At 45.7% G+C, this 18,413-nt stretch overlaps 1 protein-coding gene across 5 annotated transcripts in view; it reads right to left on the bottom strand.

Annotated features, from left to right (window-relative positions):
* The window catches only part of caprin1a (cell cycle associated protein 1a), a 45,907-nt gene extending 27,836 nt beyond the window's left edge, over positions 1 to 18,071 (bottom strand). For 4 of the 5 annotated variants that reach the window (XM_056279190.1, XM_056279193.1, XM_056279191.1 and 1 more), the window contains exons 1-3: positions 17,948 to 18,071; positions 2,524 to 2,658; positions 745 to 807 (exon numbers count right to left, since the gene is read on the bottom strand). In XM_056279190.1, coding sequence (XP_056135165.1) covers positions 745 to 807; positions 2,524 to 2,658; positions 17,948 to 17,953 — 204 coding nt within the window. In that variant the 5' untranslated portion in view covers positions 17,954 to 18,071. Of the gene's footprint in view, positions 1 to 744; positions 808 to 2,523; positions 2,659 to 17,381; positions 17,514 to 17,947 lie in introns of those variants that run through there. The other variant, XM_056279192.1, reaches the window with a different exon arrangement.
* Positions 18,072 to 18,413: the final 342 nt, after the last annotated feature.

The raw sequence follows: 18,413 nt of genomic DNA, 5'->3' as shown, positions 1-18,413 counted from the left end.
CAGGGCCCACACACAAACACACACACACACACACGCACACGCACACGCACACACACACATTCATTCCTACGGACAATTTAGTACGGCCGATTCACCTGACCTACATGTCTTTGGACTGTGGGAGGAAACCGGAGCCCCCGGAGGAAACCCACACAGACACGGGAGAACATGCAAACTCCACACAGAGGATGACCCAGGATGACCCACCAAAGTTGGACCACCCCGAGGCTCGAACCCAGGACCTTCTTGCTGTGAGGCGACTGCGCTAACCACTGCACCACCTCAATTCGAATCGTGACCTTAAAATTGAAGGTCAAATCGAATCATGGATTTGGAGAATCACGACACCCCTAGAGGACATTGTAAGACATTTTATGTCACAGTTGGACAAGAAAAAAAAAAGGAATTGCCTTTAATGCTATTTGAACTCAATTTTAAGATACACTACTGAAAAAAACAATTTTACCAATCAGTTGGCACAAGATTATGTATACTTATTCAGAGGTCAATACGTATTAAATGTTTACTTGGATTCGTCTTTCCAGCAGTAAATACACTATTCCAGAAGCTAAACAAGCTATACATGAGACATGTAGTTATTCCTCTAAATTCTCAACCCACACACATATGAGCATGGCTATTGTAGTTGAGAGATTTGATGAGAAACGTAAATACAGGAAAAGGAATGGGAACTCTGCATGCCTGCAACAAACACTACGGTAAGACAGGGTTCGTTGTACATACCAGCTGATCCTGATTCAGTCTCTCTCCGTTATTCTTCCTGGCCTGATAGTCGTCCAGTTTGGCCTGCAGATTTTTTTCCCCCCAAACATTTAACGGGAGGTAAAAGTTAGCCCACTGGTGAGACAACAACACTTTTCTAACACAACCTGGACCAAAGCTACAAAACTGAAGATCGTGGTTTGTTTAATTTAGTGGCACAAATGAGGATACGGGGACCCCCACTGGGTTTTCGAACACTTCAGCCCACTCCAACTGAGACAGAACCATCACGGTGTACCAGCATCTTCCCCACTGCCAAAAAAAACATGGTTTAACCTGGGGTTTAGCTACTGGTGGTTCAGGTTATAAATCTGCCTGCAGCCACAACAGCTTCGCCTCCCTGCTTTATCCATCTCTGTATTCGGCCTTAATAGTGAAGATGTGGAACGCTTTGCACCACGGGCGGCAAGCCAATCGGGGGTGGATGTTTGCCATCCCATTAGCCAGCACGCTTCATTGAAAGAGTCAAGCTTCATCTACTTTCAAAATTACTGTGAAATATTTCAGCTTAGCAAATGTTGTGAAGTTAGCAGTCATTTCTTACACATCGCTGTAACAGGCTATAATGTTCCTATAATGCAAAACTGAACGTAACATACTCGGTTATATTTCCTTTTCCTGATGGGTGTTTGGGGCACCTCATGTGCTCCAGTTCAACACAGGATCCTCCCCCAACTCCTCTTCTCCACAGGACAAGTAACTCAGTCAATAGAGGGGCGTCCAGGTAGCGTAGCGGTCTATTCCATTGCCTATCAACATGGGGATCTCTGGTTCGAATCCCCTTGTTACCACCGGATTGGTCAGGCATCCCTACAGACACAATTGGCCCACTCTTCCGAGCTGTCCCAGTTGCTGTTCCAGCCCGTGCCGATCCGGGGGGGGCTGCAGACTACCACGTCTCCTCCGATACATGTGGAGTCGCCAGCCGTTTCTTTTCACCTGACAGTGAGAAGTTTCACCGGGGGGACGTAGCGTGTGGGAGGCTCTCACTATTCCCCCCAGTTCCCCTCCCCCCTGAACAGGCGCCCTGACTGACCAGAGGAGGCACTAGTGCAGCGACCAGGACACATACCCACATCCAGCTTCCCACCCGCAGACACGGCCAATTGTGTCTGTAGGGAAACCTGACCAAGGTGGAGGTAACACGGGGATTCGAACCGGAGATCCCCGTGTTGGTAGGCAATGGAATAGACCGCTACGCTACCCGGATGCCAACATTAGCTAAATTAACGGTTTTGAATTGACACCAGCCCATGTGAATGGCGGTGGGCTGATTAATTCATGTCTTGCTTTACTTTCCACTGTTTGTGTGTGCAAGTACGTGTGCAGTGTGTGTGTGTGTGTGGGTATAATCAGAGACCCTCAGTGCTTTGCCATAGCTCTACAATGTCAGTAGCCCCACCCAGGTAAATGGCCACCCGCCGCCCCTGCTATGCACCATGTAGTTTTTCCAAATGACAAACTACAAAAACACAACTCATGGATTAGATATGGTCATAAAAAGTATCACAAAAGGATATTTGTTGAGACGTAGATCAGGATTGTAGCTTTGAGGTTGACAGTGACTCAACACACTAGAATGACATGAAATTCAAGCTAACATTTCTCATGCTTTACAGGTGGGAGGATGCCATGCACAAAGCACGGCCCCTACTAAGAAAGGGCCGTAATCTATAAATCATGATTTGAAAGACTTCTCACATTAAAAGCTTATCAAACTCAGCATTTAGCCAACATCACCTTCTTCTTCTCCATGTTGCGAACCTTCTTGTCAATCACGCTCAGCACCTGCTTCATGGCCTCAGAATGACTGGCGGGTGACAACTCTGGACTGGCGGACTGGAGTGCACTGTTGCCAACCCTTGCTGAAGGCATCTGTAAAAGGTTTTTAAGAAATACGGGAAACATAAAAACCCAGCCAGGCACAGTAGCTGTGTGAGGGTTTGTTTTGGTAGGACATGTTAGGACTGAGAGTCGGCAGGTACCCCCCAGTTTGATGTTCTACAGTTATTTTTCTTAAGTATCACAATATCGTAAATATTTCAATTCAATATTTTTAAGGGTCAATCTACAGCAAAAAGTGAAAACTGCAATAATCCGACAGAAAAGTACAGCAATGTGCATTTATTTTAAGCCCCATGTGTTACAAAAAGCTAACGTGAGTACGTTTCCTGAGTAAACATTCAGACAAGCCAAACTGAAACACTCAGAGATGTAGAGACACACAACAAACCCCTTCAGTGTCTGTTGTTTCAACATCACAATTCTTTAGAGAAATCAGGAATCTGGAACATTCATTTGTCGTTTCATTTCAAGTACTTGCACACATGAAATGAATCGAAACATCGTCCCCCCCCCCCCAAGCCCACAGCAGTGCAACACAAACACAACAACACATATCCAAACTACAAGAACACATTTACGTATCCAAAGTAAAAAAAAAAAACATACAAAACTACAAAAACACATATCCAAAATAAATAAATAAATTCACTGTCCAACAGAGCGAACACCAGCCAGAACTGCTGTCTGCATGGGCTGGCTTCCAGCCGGCCTGCCCCGCCTCCGCATCCCGCGAGACCGCCCTCAGTGCCTCCTCCTCGAGCACAGCTCCAGGCAGGACCGTGGCTCTTGGGCCCACCGGAGGCAGCAGACCAGGCTCCCCCAGCACCAGACTGCCCCCGGTGTCGTCAAAACTGCCCATCTGCACGGGCCAGCAGCCAGCCTATCCTGTCCCGCCTCCGCATCCCGTCAGACCGCCCTCGGTGCCTCCTCTTCAGACAGGGCCACGGTGCCCAGCCCACAGGATGCAGCAGACCAAGCTCCCCCAGCCATCAGATGAAGGCACAAACCCAGACGTGGAAAAAGACACTGCATGGACGGCACTGGGTGAGACCGCCTCAAATGCTAAGTTCGCGCCGCCATCTTCCCACATTCACACTGGGCGAGACCAGCACAAACGCGAGCACGCACGGCCATCCTCATCTGAAACGCTGTGATACTAAAATCGTCACGACTCAAAGTTTCAATCTCGAAGATTTCCCCTGTCCGTTAGATCACCATCTTTCACTAGTTGACCATCTTTGATGATTTTCTCTGGTTGATCCACCAAAGAAGAAGTTACACCTTATTCTCTCTGGTGGACAAATCACTGTTCGCTAGGTAAATAAATGGCTGTTACTAACGTGTATAAATATATTATTTTTGTTGAACCAAGCAGAGCTTCTCTCTGGTTGTTCCATGAGAGATAAAGTTCCGCCTTTCCTCGCTGGTGGACCAGCCACTGCTGACTGAAGTAAAATGTGTCACTGCCTGCACACAGTTTGAGATTTTTTCCACAAATGTCGCAACAAAGAGCAGAGCCCGTTTTGAATGTTCAGTGTTACTGCAAACACAAGGGCTTTCATTATTGGGCAATAGGCTGAATTATCATTGTGTTACCCCACAGACTACGTATGCATGAATGAGAGGGAGGACAGTGGAATGGTGAGGATGCAAGGAGCAGAGGTGACGAAAGTGTACGAGTTTAAATACTTGGGATCGACTCTCCAAAGTAACAGGGAGTGCAGAAGAGAGGTGAAGAAGAGAGTGCAGGCAGGGTGGAGTGGGTAGAGAAGTGTCAGGAGTGATTTGCGATAGAAGGGTACCAGCAAGAGTTAAAGGAAAGGTTTACAAGATGGTAGTGAGACCAGCTATGTTGTATGGTTTGGAGACAGTGGCACATATGAAAAGACAGGAGGTGGCAGAGTTGATGATAAGATTTTCATTGGGAATGATGAAGAAGGACAGAATTAGGAACGATTACAGCTCAGGTTGGACGGTTTGGAGACAAAGCAAGAGAGGCAAGATTGAGATGGTTTGGACATGTGTGGAGGAGAGATGCTGGGTATACTGGGAGAAGGATGCTGAATATGGAGCTGCCAGGGAAGAGGAAGGCCAAAGAGGAGGTTTATGGATGTGGTGAGAAAGGACATGTAGGTGGCTCGTGTGACAGAGGAAGATGCAGAGGACAGGAAGAGATGGAAACGGATGATCTGCTGTGGCGACCCCTAAGGGGAACAGCAGAAAGTAGTAGTAGACCATTGTGTTACCCCCTCTGACAAAACCAGTATCTGAACAGACCCTTAGGTGTAAATCTTCGGGATTGCCATTTAAATAGGGCGATTTTGCACTAAAGCAGATTTTCCCCCTCACACCTCCAGTATGTGCATATTAACACCTTTAGTCTCATTCTGTTTCGCCAGTTCTGGATTAGTGTCTTACTTAAAGACACCTTGACAGTAATTGTAGTTACAGAAGGGCTTTCCTGTTCCCTTTCCACTTCCAAGACTTTCATTCCCGGCTGGCAAATTTGAACAGTTATTTTGCCCAGCCTAAGTTCATTTTCTAGTGAGTCACCTGACTAAATACTAGGACAAAAAGGTAGATTAATAGATCAGATGTTAAGTTCATACTTTGATTTGTCAGGGAAAACAAATGAGAATACGTGCTAGGACATGAGCGATAGCCCCATTACCTGTCTAGTCGCTAGTGATGCAGGATCATAACAAGCTGGACATAAAGATATGTAAAACAATTAGAACTACCAACCTACACTAGGGATACTGGGAACCTTCACTTGGTGACGTTCCTGGACTCAGCTCTGTATTTACCATATCGGAGCCTTTGGGGGCTGAGCTTTCTCAGCTGCTAATGCATAGCTCTATAGCATTTGTGTATCTCACACTTCCTGAAAGTAAGGAAACGGTCTGTCAGGCTTAGAACACACACACACACACACATCAGACTGGCTGCCCCTTAGCACTGAAGCATGCCCTCTTCCTTCAATCCCTCTGTACCAAACACTGCTACCACGAGGAACCGTCTTAAAATATGTTGAAAATGTCTGCTGACATTGTGACAGACTAAAATAGGTGTCCCAGTGGTTCAACTGGTTAAGCATGCATCACGTTGGTTCAGGCCTAAATGTAATGTCCTGAATTCGAATCTGGCCCAGGACCTGTGCTGCATGTCTTCCTGTTTACCCTACCGCTCCACTTGAACTGCAAAAAGATAAGGGGCAGCCCCAACAGCCTCTGAAAAGTGACAATGGATTTCTACACAGCCATCAAGTTCAGCTTCTTTACCGCTTCCATAACTATCTGGTTCAATGCAGCCATTTTAGAGTACAGAGCAATACTATATTTGTACATCAGGCAGTCGAAGAGGTGTGGTATTGTATGAGGAAGTCGGGAGTTGCAGAGAAGTATGTAGGAGTGGTGCAGGATATGTATGAGGGAAGTGTGACAGTGGTGAGGTGTGCGGTTGGAATGACAGATGGGTTCAAGGTGGAGGTGGGTTTACATCAAGGATCGGCTCTGAGCCCTTTCTTGTTTGCAATGGTGATGGACAGGTTGACAGACAAGATAAGGCAGGCGTCTCCGTAGACTATGATGTTTGCGGATAACATTGTGATCTGTAGTGAGAGTAGGGTGCAGGTGGAGGAGAGCCTGGAGAGGTGGAGGTATGCACTGGAGAGAAGAGGAATGAAAGTCAGTAGGAGCAAGATGGAATACCTATGCGTGAATGAGAGGGAGGACAGTGGAATGGTGAGGATGCAAGGAGTAGAGGTGACGAAGGCATATGAGTTTAAATACTTGGGGTCAACTGTCCAAAGTAACGGGGAGTGCAGGAGAGAGGTGAAGAAGAGAGTGCAGGCAGGGTGGAGTGGGTGGAGAAGAGTGTCAGGAGTGATTTGCGACAGAAGGGTACCAGCAAGAGTTAAAGGGAAGGTTTATAAAATGGTTGTTAGACCAGCTATGTTGTATGGTTTGGAGACAGTGACACTGATGAAAAGACATCAGGTGGAGCTGGAGGTGGCAGAGTTGAAGATGATGAGATTTTCCATGGGAGTGATGAAGAAGGACAGGATTAGGAACGAGTGTATTAGAGGGACAGCTCAGGTTGGACGGTTTGGAGACAAAGCAAGAGAGACAAGATTGAGATGGCTTGGACATGTGTGGAGGAGAGATGCTGGGTATATTGGGAGAAGGATACTGAATATGGAGCTGCCAGGGAAGAGGAAAAGAGGAAGGCCAAAGAGGAGGTTTATGGATGTGGTGAAGGAGGACATGCAGGTGGCTGGTGTGACAGAGGAAGATGCAGAGGAAAGGAAGAGATGGAAACGGACGATCCGCTGTGGCGACCCCTAACGGGAGCAGCCGAAAGTAGTAGCGGGCAGCCGAAGAGGATCAAATTTGCCCAAAACATGCCCACCCTACCAGACTTCTAAGACTTTCAGTTAGGGATGGGCAAATGACAAAAATCTTTTTTCACAATACATCTAATTTTCTATCTTGTAATGGTATATATCACAATATAGTATTTATTCGAAAATTCAATTAAATGGTTTATATCAAAAATCACTAATTTTAATCCTATCATAATTTATTAATTTTTCTAATAAAAGAACGCAACACGTCGCATTTTCAAACATTATGTTGTCATGTGTTAAAAGGTCCCATGAAACAGCATTTAGTTTCACAAACTTCTATGCTTGACATATTCAAATGAAATGGAGCAGTCCAGCAGGATTTTGTGAGGGGAGGGAGTTCGATTTCACTGACAGCCAGTAATGAGCAGGCATTATTAGAGGAATGTGGACATTGATGTGGGCGACACGGTGGCACAGTGGTTAGCGCGGTCGACTCACAGCAAGAATGTGCTGGGTTCGAGCCCCGGGGTAGTCCAACCTGGGGGTCGTCCCGGGTCGTCCTCCGTGTGGAGTTTGCATGTTCTCCCCGTGTCTGTGTGGGTTTCCTCCGGGGGCTCCGGTTTCCTCCCACAGTCCAAAGACATGTAGATCAGGTGAATCGGCCGTACTAAATTGTCCCTAGGTATGAATGTGTGTGTGTGTGTGTGTGTGTGTGTGTGTGTGTGTTGGTGTGTGTATATGTCGGCCCTGTGTGATGGCCTGGCAGCCTGTCCAGGGTGTCTCCCTGCCTGCCGCCCAATGACTGCTGGGATAGACTCAAGCATCCCCGCGACCCTGAGAGCAGGATATCGGTATGCTTTTGGCGAGGTTCAGTTTGGTGGTAGATCATGTGTCTTCTCACAAACCCACTGTCATTCATTGGGCAGCTTTGCATGTGTACACAGACTGACAGAACTAAAAAATTATAACATTTATCAGGAAGAGAAAAATATTCTTATAAACATGAAAATAACTTATTTTTTGTGTATATTCTTAGAACATGATGTATGACAGATGTAAATTAATTGCAGATAAAAGAAATAATACAAATGTATTTTTAAGGGGAACCCTTAAGACAAATTCTGAATAACAAGGGTTATTAATCAAATGACCATTGAGCAATGAGTAGTAGCTGTTACTACTCAATAATGAACATTATTGAGTAGTAACAGCACAATACAGTACATTTAGCTATGTAAACAAGTATGTCAGAAATGAATGAATGAATGACATGTGTCTACTGGCTTTACTGTCAAGATATTGAGCCATCTGCAAAAAGAGGTCGGCTAGACAATAATAATTATCATTTGTTGCTTATATGTTGCCGATGATTTTGTTTGTTCTTATTGCTAATATGTTTCAACATGTTCAGTAAAGTTGATTGATTGATTGATTGTTTGATAATCAGCTACTCTCAGGTTTGCAGGTAACAAGCCAGATGCTTTGGGGCATTCTACCCCAACATGTGTTCTAATGGTCCAGACACACCAAACCGACTAGCGCCGATGAAGGCCGACTGTTGCGTCACCTCATGTCGCCTGCCGTCTGGGTCAAATAGTAGCACTTGAATGCACCGCAAAGACTACAGCTGATGGCCAACTAGCATGTACGTTCTGCACTGATTCCCTGAGCTGAACGGCCAATCAGAGTGATCTCTCTCACCGATGGGCTCTGCCGATTCAACCTGCCGAATCGCTGAAAAGCTACCGACGGGTCCAACTAGTGCCGACGGTGCAGGACACACCACAAAACCTAGAGTCACAGAAGCTCACCGAGGGCCGAATGTCGGCCTGGTATGACAGGACCCTAAGGGAATTCCACCAAAACTGGTGTTCAGATTCTCATTCAACAAGAACACGTCAGTTAAAAAACCAGGCAATTACACTAGCTAATAAGCCTTCACTTCATTCACTTTTTTTGGGGGGGGGGCACTGCAGCCAAATTAAAAACAGAAAATAAAACAGAAAATAAAACAGCTGGCATTAAGTGTCTTCTGCTGCTGACATGTCGCTCACATATGCAGCCAGCTACATTCTATGGCAGTGAGGTTTTCTTCACCATTTTCATTGAACTACCAATGGTTTCACAAACCCTATGATAAAAGTCTAAATTTTTAAACTTTCTTTTCTAGAAAGAAAATAATGGTAGCATTGACAAAGATGCATACTGGGGCAGAAAAAAAAAGACAAGCCGATGGATGAACTAGTCGATGACTAGGTCAATGTGAGAAATCCTCGTTGTGAGCTGGGAACAGCTCCAGTTTGAGGACACCTTTACTAGAGATGACCTTTTACATCCTATCGTCATATCTAAAGGTCAACCCTTGCACTTCTCTGCTAATGTAATCCTAGCAATAAGCTAGGGTTAAATTGGTTAAAATAAACATCCACCACCTAGGGGTTCAAACCCCAGGGTTGTCCAACCTTGGGGGGGGGGGGGGGTCATCCCAAGTCCTTCGACTTGGGATGACCCCCAAGAAATCTGGCCCGCCAACCAAAAAATACCAAGAAAAACTGTTATTCTCACTGACACACCAGTGAAGGAGGCACTTGCGGCTGGAAGACAGGCACAAGGTAAAAAGAATATATTCCAAAAGAAATGTGAGGGAACCAAATCTAAAACACCAAAGAAAAAGGCAGGTATAAAAAGAAAGACTCCAGGTGTCTCTTCATCAGATGAAGATGAGTGCCTGTGCCTTGTTTGTGTGGAGCCATTTGCGAACAGCCGTCCAAGAGACTTGAGTCCAGTGCAAGAAATGCAAACAGTGGGCTCATGAAGAGAGCACCCTTAAGCAAGGCAATTTATGTGCCAGAACTGCAATTCTGACGATCAGTCTGACTAGTGAGGTTTGAGATTTGTTTGAATACTTGACATGTTTTATTTGAAAGATTTTTTGAAATGATTTTCAAGTTGGGAATTATTTTATGGCCAGGTTCCAGTATTGATTCAAGTTCCATGATTAATCAATCTTTTTTTCTGTAGCTGAATTTAAAGTAAAAAAAATAACCCAACAATGAATTGATTCTTGTTCACAGCCCACAGCTGTGCAACACAAAGACAAAAACACATCCAAAAACGGCAAGAGCATATTTATCCAAAACAGAACACACATCCAAACTAAGAACACATATATCCAAACTAAGAACACACATCCAAACTATAACACAAATATCCAAACTAAGAACACATATATCCAAACTAAGAACACATATATCCAAACTAAGAACACATATATCAAACTAAGAACACATATATCCAAACTAAGAACACATATCCAAACTAAGAACACACATATCCAAACTAAGAACACATACACTACCGTTCAAAAGTTTGGGATCACCCAAACAATTTTGTGTTTTCCATGAAAAGTCACACTTATTCACCACCATATGTTGTGAAATGAATAGAAAATAGAGTCAAGACATTGACAAGGTTACAAATAATGATTTGTATTTGAAATAAGATTTTTTTTACATCAAACTTTGCTTTCGTCAAAGAATCCTCCATTTGCAGCAATTACAGCCTTGCAGACCTTTGGCATTCTAGCTGTTAATTTGTTGAGGTAATCTGGAGAAATTGCACCCCACGCTTCCAGAAGCAGCTCCCACAAGTTGGATTGGTTGGATGGGCACTTCTTTGAGCAGATTGAGTTTCTGGAGCATCACATTTGTGAGGTCAATTAAACGCTCAAAATGGCCAGAAAAAGAGAACTTTCATCTGAAACTCGACAGTCTATTCTTGTTCTTAGAAATGAAGGCTATTCCATGCGAGAAATTGCTAAGAAATTGAAGATTTCCTACACCGGTGTGTACTACTCCCTTCAGAGGACAGCACAAACAGGCTCTAACCAGAGTAGAAAAAGAAGTGGGAGGCCACGTTGCACAACTGAGCGAGAAGATAAGTACATTAGAGTCTCTAGTTTGAGAAACAGACGCCTCACAGGTCCCCAACTGGCATCTTCATTAAATAGTACCTGTTAGAGCCTGTTTGTGCTGTCCTCTGAAGGGAGTAGTACACACCGGTGTAGGAAATCTTCAATTTCTTAGCAATTTCTCGCATGGAATAGCCTTCATTTCTAAGAACAAGAATAGACTGTCGAGTTTCAGATGAAAGTTCTCTTTTTCTGGCCATTTTGAGCGTTTAATTGACCCCACAAATGTGATGCTCCAGAAACTCAATCTGCTCAAAGAAGTGCCCATCCAACCAATCCAACTTGTGGGAGCTGCTTCTGGAAGCGTGGGGTGCAATTTCTCCAGATTACCTCAACAAATTAACAGCTAGAATGCCAAAGGTCTGCAAGGCTGTAATTGCTGCAAATGGAGGATTCTTTGACGAAAGCAAAGTTTGATGTAAAAAAAATCTTATTTCAAATACAAATCATTATTTCTAACCTTGTCAATGTCTTGACTCTATTTTCTATTCATTTCACAACATATGGTGGTGAATAAGTGTGACTTTTCATGGAAAACACGAAATTGTTTGGGTGATCCCAAACTTTTGAACGGTAGTGTATATCCAAACTAAGAACACATATATCCAAACTAAGAACACATATATCCAAACTAAGAACACATATATCCAAACTATAACACATATATCCAAACTAAGAACACATATATCCAAACTAAGAACACATATATCCAAACTAAGAACACACATATCCAAACTAAGAACACATATATCCAAACTAAGAACACACATATCCAAACTAAGAACACACATATCCAAACTAAGAACACGCATATCCAAACTAGAACACACATATCCAAACTAGAACACATATATCCAAACTAAGAACACATATATCCAAACTAGAACCCATACATATATCCAAACTAAGAACACACATCCAAACTAAGAACACACATATCCAAACTAAGAACACATACCCAAACTAGAACACATATATCCAAACTAAGAACACATCTATCCAAACTAAGAACACATCCAGAACAAATGCCAGCCAGGATGACTGTCAGAACTGCTGGTCTGCATGGGCTAGCAGTTAGCTTAACTTGCCCCGCTTCAGTGTCCTGTCAGACCACCCTCGGTGTTTCCTCTTTGGGCACAGCTCCAGGCAGGGCCATGGGCCCACTGGACGCGGCAGACCAGGCTCCCCCAGCCAATCCAACACCACCTCTCCCAACAAGACACCCTCGACACACCTCCCCGCACTCCACATGACGACACCAAAAACACGGTCAACGCTAGCCGAGGCCACCGACAGACCGCACTCGGTGTTATCAGAACTGCTGGTCTGCATGGGCTAGCAGTTTGCTTAGCCTGCGCCGCTTCCGCGTCCTATCAGACCACCCTCAGTGTTTCCTCTTCAGGCGCAGCTCCAGGCAGGGCCCACAGGATGCAGCAGACCAAGCTCTCCCAAAGTAGTATAGTTTAGTAAAGTACACTAATTTAATTTTTTTTCCTGTCATTTCTTTCAGAAAATGCAATGAAAGATAACAGTGTCAGAGCAACAGGGCTGTGCAAGAAGCTGGTGGGGCACTTCTCCCACAGTTGGAAGAAGGAGGCAGCAATGACTGAGGCACAGAGGGAGCTCAATCTTCCTGAGCACACCCTCATAACTGAGTGCCCAACAAGATGGGGCTCCAAAGAAATTATTATTGCAAGACTGCTGGAACAGACCAAGGCCATATCCCAGGTATTGACAGGCGATCGAAATGCGTGCCCCTCGTCCCGGCCTGGCAGGATATAGTCATTCACAAGCTGCTACAGCCTCTCCAGAAATTTACTGATGCTCTTTCTGGAGAGGAGTACATCAGCATCTCCTACCTCAAGCCAGTTCTCCATCTTCTGGCCACATCAGTCCTGGCTGAAGATGATGAGGACGCCGACTCATCTAGGTCGATTAAAACGAAGGTCCTGGCATACCTCAATGACAAATATAGCGACCCTGACACCCAGGAGCTTTTGGACGTCGCATCATTTCTTGACCAGTGGTTCAAAACACAGTACATCAGCGCAGACCACATCCATACCATTAAGACCCGACTGAACACTGAAATGTAACAGTCAGCAAGACATGTATAAATAATCAAGTTAAGATAAAGTCTAATAATAATAGTGTCTAATAATAATAGTAAGAATAATGACCTTGAACATGATACTGACAATGCTATTCTCACACACATATACCCCTCATTGCAAAACTAATGGCTGTTGTTTTTGTTTGTTTTTTTTAATCTGGCAGGAAAAGAGGTCCCGTAACCGAAACCATTTCGAAGCATCAAAGTGCAAAGCACTCTGCAGAAAAGGCCAAGAAGTTTCTCGGCAGCTTTTTCAAGACCAGTGTGACATCTTCTGCCTTGCCTGTGCAACTTGAAGGTTTTTGTTTTTACAATTCAGTAGTTAAATAAAGATGGTATTCATATCAATTCATGCATCATCTAATTTCATCGTAACACGTAGGCCTGGCCTACAAGAAAGAGCAGTTTATATGTTGACCATTGTGTCGGTCATACTATAGAATAATTTATTGTTGTGTTTACTGGATAACACAGAAGATAATGAACTTTGAAAAAAAATTACAATTGCAATATTGGCTTAAAAAAAATTGCAATTTGATTTTCTCAAATTATTCAGCCCTACTCCCTATTCTCACAAAAATGTTATCTGTGAAAATCATTGTGAAAATCATAGTCCACAGAGACTCCTGCCTGATCTCGTTCGTCAACCTGTCCATCACCATTGCAAACAAGAATGGGCTCACAGCTGATCCCTAATGTACCACTTCCACCTTGAACCCATCCTGCACACCTACTGCACACCTCACCACTGTCCCATTGCCCTCATACATATCCTGCACCACTCTCACATACTTCTCTGCCACTCCAGACCTCCTCATACAATACCACACTTCCTCTCTTGGCATCCTGTCATATGTTTTCCATCATATGCTTGGCAGCACGGTGGTGCAGTGCTTAGTGCTGTCACCTCACAGCAAGAAGGTCCTGGGTTCAAACCCCGGGATTGTCCAACCTTGGGGGTCATCCCAGGTCGTCCTGTGTGTGGAATTTGCATGCTCTCCCCGTGTGGGCAGTGGGTCTTCTCCGGGTGCTCCGGTTTCTCCCACCATCAAAAAGACATGCATGTTTGGGTTTATACTCTTGTCTGTGCCCCTGACCGAGGCATGGCAAGACAAACTGGAGCTGGCCCCCGGGTGCTGCATGGCAGCTGCCCACTGCTCCTAACTACACAGCTAGGATGGGTTAAATGCAGAGCGTAATCCACACGGGGATCAATAAAGTATCTCAAAATAAAATAAATAAATAAACAAATAATTGGTCTCGTTTCCACTCCTCTTTCCCATGTCTTCATGCTGTCGCTGATCAACTTTATACCTCTGTTGTTACTACAGCTCTGCATACCACCCTTATTCTTGAAAATGAAAATCGGTACCAGTGCAGTTCTTCTCCACTCCTCAGGCATCTTCTCACTTTCCAAGATTGAGTTCAACAATCTAGTTAAAAACTCAACTGCCATCTCTACTAAATATTTCCATGCCTCCACACAATGTAGTTAAAAACTACACTGCTGTTTTTCCCAAACATTTCCATGCCTCCACAGGTTCGTCGTCTAGACCAGCGTTTCCCAACCCAGTCCTCAAGGAACCCCTATCCTGCAGATTTTAATTGTAACCCTGCATAGGTATCCCTGCTTATACTTACTCAACCAATCATCTCACAGCGCTTAATTATGCGAGGTGTGCAACATCTGACATAATTCATTGCTGATTGGTTGAGTAACTACAAACAGGTACCTATTCAGGGCTGCAAAGAAAATCTGCAGGATAGGAGCTCCTTGAGGACTGGGTTGGGAAACACTGGTTTAGACCAACCACCTTTCCACTCATCACTGCCCTCACTTCATCCTTACTAATCCACCACACATCCCAATTCACTATCCCCACATCATCCAAACTTCTCTCTCTCATTTTCTTCATTTATAAGCCCCTCGAAGTACTCCTTCCACCTTCTCAACACACACTCCTCACTTGTCAGCACATTTCCATCTCTACCCTTCATCACCCTAACCTTCTGCTCATCCTTCCGAGCTCACCTCTGTCTAGCCGATCAGTACAAGTCCTTTTCTCCTCCCTTCGAGTCCAACCTCTCATACAACTCACCATACACCTTTTCCTTCGCCTTCGCCACCTCTCTTCACCTTACGCTGCATATCCTTATACTCCTGTCTTTCTTCATCTGACTATCCCACTTCTTCTTCACCAACCTCTTACTCCATATACTTTCCTGCACTTCCTCATTCCACCACCAAGTCTCCTCGTCTTTCCTCTGTCCAGATGACACACCAAGTACCTTCCTAGCTGTCTAGCTCACCATTTCTGCAGTAGTTGCCCAGCCATCCAGCAACTCTTCACTACCACCCAGTGCCTGTCTTAGCTCCACCCTGAACTCTACACAACAGTCTTCCTTCTTCAACTTCCATCATTTGATCCTTGGCCCTGCCTTCACTCGCTTCCTCTTCTTGATCTCCAAGGTCATCCTACAGACCACCATCCAATGCTGCCTAGCTACATTCACCCCTGTCACCACCTTGCAGTCTCCAATCCCTTTCAAAATGCACCTAATGCGTAAGATATAGTCCACCTGTGTGCACCTTCCTCCACTCCTATACATCACCCCGTGGTCCTCCCTCTTCTTGAAACACATATTCACCACAGCCATTTCCATCCTTTTTCAAAATCCACCAGCTGTCCTTCCACATTCCTCTTTTTTTTTGGGATCCCCCCCCCCCTTTTTTTTCTCCCCAAATGTACTTGGCCAATTACTCTATTTTCCGAGCTGTCCCAGTCACTGCTCCACCCCCTCTGCCGATCCAGGGAGGGCTGCAGACTACCAAGTCTCCTCTGATACGTGTGGAGTCGCCGGCCCACATTCCTTTCCTTGATACCATACCTACCTATCACCTCACCATCATCTCCGTTCCCTTCAACATGCCCATTAAAGTCCACGCCAATCACCACTCTCTCCTCCTGGGGTACACTCTCTACTACTTCATCCAACTCACCCCAGAATTCTTCTTTCTCTTCCTGCTCAAACCCAACGTGAGGGGCATATGCGCTGATAACATTCATCATCCCATCCGCACCATGGTAGAAGAGTTTGAACCCACCTCTGATGCTCCTGGCCTTACTCCCCTTCCACCTGGTCTCTTGCACACAGTATAGCTACCTTTCTTCTCTCCATCATGTTAGCCAGCTCTCCCTTTACCAGTCGTAGTGCCAATATACAAAAGTTGCATCTCTCCCGCTGCTGCTGTATATACCTTCCCCCTTTCCACCTAACGGAAGCATAGTTTCCTCCGGCACCCTGCTGGCCAACAGTACCAGTGGTGGTCGCTGGTAACTCGGGCTTCTACCGATCCGGTGTGGAAATGTGATTTAAGGTCTGCATATTTGATTTGGCGAAGATTTTACGCCGGACGCCCTTCCTGACGCAACCCTCCCCTTTTTTTTCCGGGCTTGGGACCGGCACTAAAGAATGCACTGGCTTGTGCTGCCAAGAAGGATGGACATAGATATCAAAATAAGATAAAACACTGCGGTATGGGCTGGAAAATGGTCAGAAGTAACGTCAAGTACACGCAGTTAGTAGTTATGGGGGGGGAGGACACGCAAAAAGCACTTATAACGGTGATCTGATTTATGCAGCCTTGTCGCAAAGTGCCACCGTCGATAAGCACTGCAACCCTAACCTCGCCTGACCATGTGCAGAACCGTTAAGTAGCACATCTCGGCAGGCAGCACATAATCGACACGACACCGGCCCATCTTTTCTAAGTCCGACACCGGTGCGGCTTACGTCTCGTTAGGGCGACGCCGGCTAAATCGGGACTGTCGCGACGTTTATGCTAGCGTCGCACGGAGCAGCGCCGGATAGGGCGACCCGCGCGTAACGCCACACCGGCTCCCTCTGTGCGTTACTACGTCGCCGAGCTGGCGACGACACCAACGACCACGGAGTTGCGGAGACAACCAGGTAACCCCCCGCCCCCGCCCCCCCGATCTCCATGTTGCATTGTTAGCTAGCGGGCTAGCTCGCTAGCTAACCCGCCCGGGCGATGTCGCTCGACGAATCAAGACTAAATACGCTAATTCGTTACAATCCAAGACATTTAAATCCTCGAAGAATTAAAACGTCGAAGGTAAATTTGTCCGAGAGAAGAAGAAAACCCCCCCCCCGGGGTGGGGGTGGGGAGGGGGGTTTCGGAAAGCTCGCTTTACTCCCATCGTCTCCGGGTGAAGATGACTAAACATGAAGACGACATTTTTTTCTCTCTCTCTCTTTTCCGAAAGAGCGGCTGGTCGCCGCGGACAGCAGCGCCGTACCTTTATACTCTTTGTCCTCCGAGAGAGAGACCTCCTTCAGGCGGATTCGCTTGTTTTCTGCTGCGGCGCCTTTCCTCAACGACGTCGCCGACGAACGGCTTAGCTGCTGGCTGCTAACCTCGGGACAACGGCTACAAGGCCCCCTTTTTTGGGAAGCCTAACAAAAAGCCTGACTATAAAAGGCGTAGTAATTCGGCGGCGACGGATTCAAGACCACGAGATTCCGCTTTTGGGAGGCGTAACGATTGCCTCACTGTAAAATGCAATAGATTGCGGAGAATAATGAATTTCGAGGATAATAATATTACATTTTTTTTGGCGCACAAATAAATATGTAAGTTTTCTCCGTTGATTAGATGGTTAATATGGCTGTAAAGGCGTTTTCACGGTATTCTCGTTTTATCCTCAGGTTTTATACTTTGTTGCCGTTTTCCCCCCCTCTCTCGTAAAACGGATACAGAGGCGTAACATTGCCGTTGTATTATAGCGAAAAGTAAAAAAAAAAAATGTTGAAATGAATATAGTCTTTTTTTTTTCCTCCCCAATTGCGCATACCCCTCTCTTACCCACATCCGGCTTCCCACCCGCAGACACGGCCAGCTGCGTCTCGCCGGGACGCCCGACCAAGTGCCGGAGGTAACCGCAGATCCCGGGTGGGTAGACGACAGCACAGACCACAACACTACCCGCACGCCCACGAATATAGCCTCTGATACCAAAAACGTCGCATGCTGCCGCGTAGTTGTGGGTGGGCCTAGGTGGGCCTGGGCCCCGCCCACTTGGCACTCAGGCCCACCCAATTAGAAGGCTTCCTTTTTTGCTGGCTCATTCAGTGAATATCAGTTAATTAATCCACTACTACTACTACTACTTTCGGCTGCTCCCGTTAGGGGGCGCCACAGCGGATCATCCGTTTCCATCTCTTCCTGTCCTCTGCATCTTCCTCTGTCACGCCAGCCACCTGCATGTCCTCCCTCACCGCAACCGTAAGGGTTGCCAGCCGTTCCTCAAAATAAGGACTCATTCCTTATT

Source organism: Lampris incognitus, chromosome 4 (assembly GCF_029633865.1).
Source record: "Lampris incognitus isolate fLamInc1 chromosome 4, fLamInc1.hap2, whole genome shotgun sequence".
NCBI classification, from domain to species: Eukaryota; Metazoa; Chordata; class Actinopteri; order Lampriformes; family Lampridae; genus Lampris; species Lampris incognitus.
Note: the sequence above shows the minus strand (reverse complement) of the source record. Positions and strands in the feature narration are given on the sequence as shown.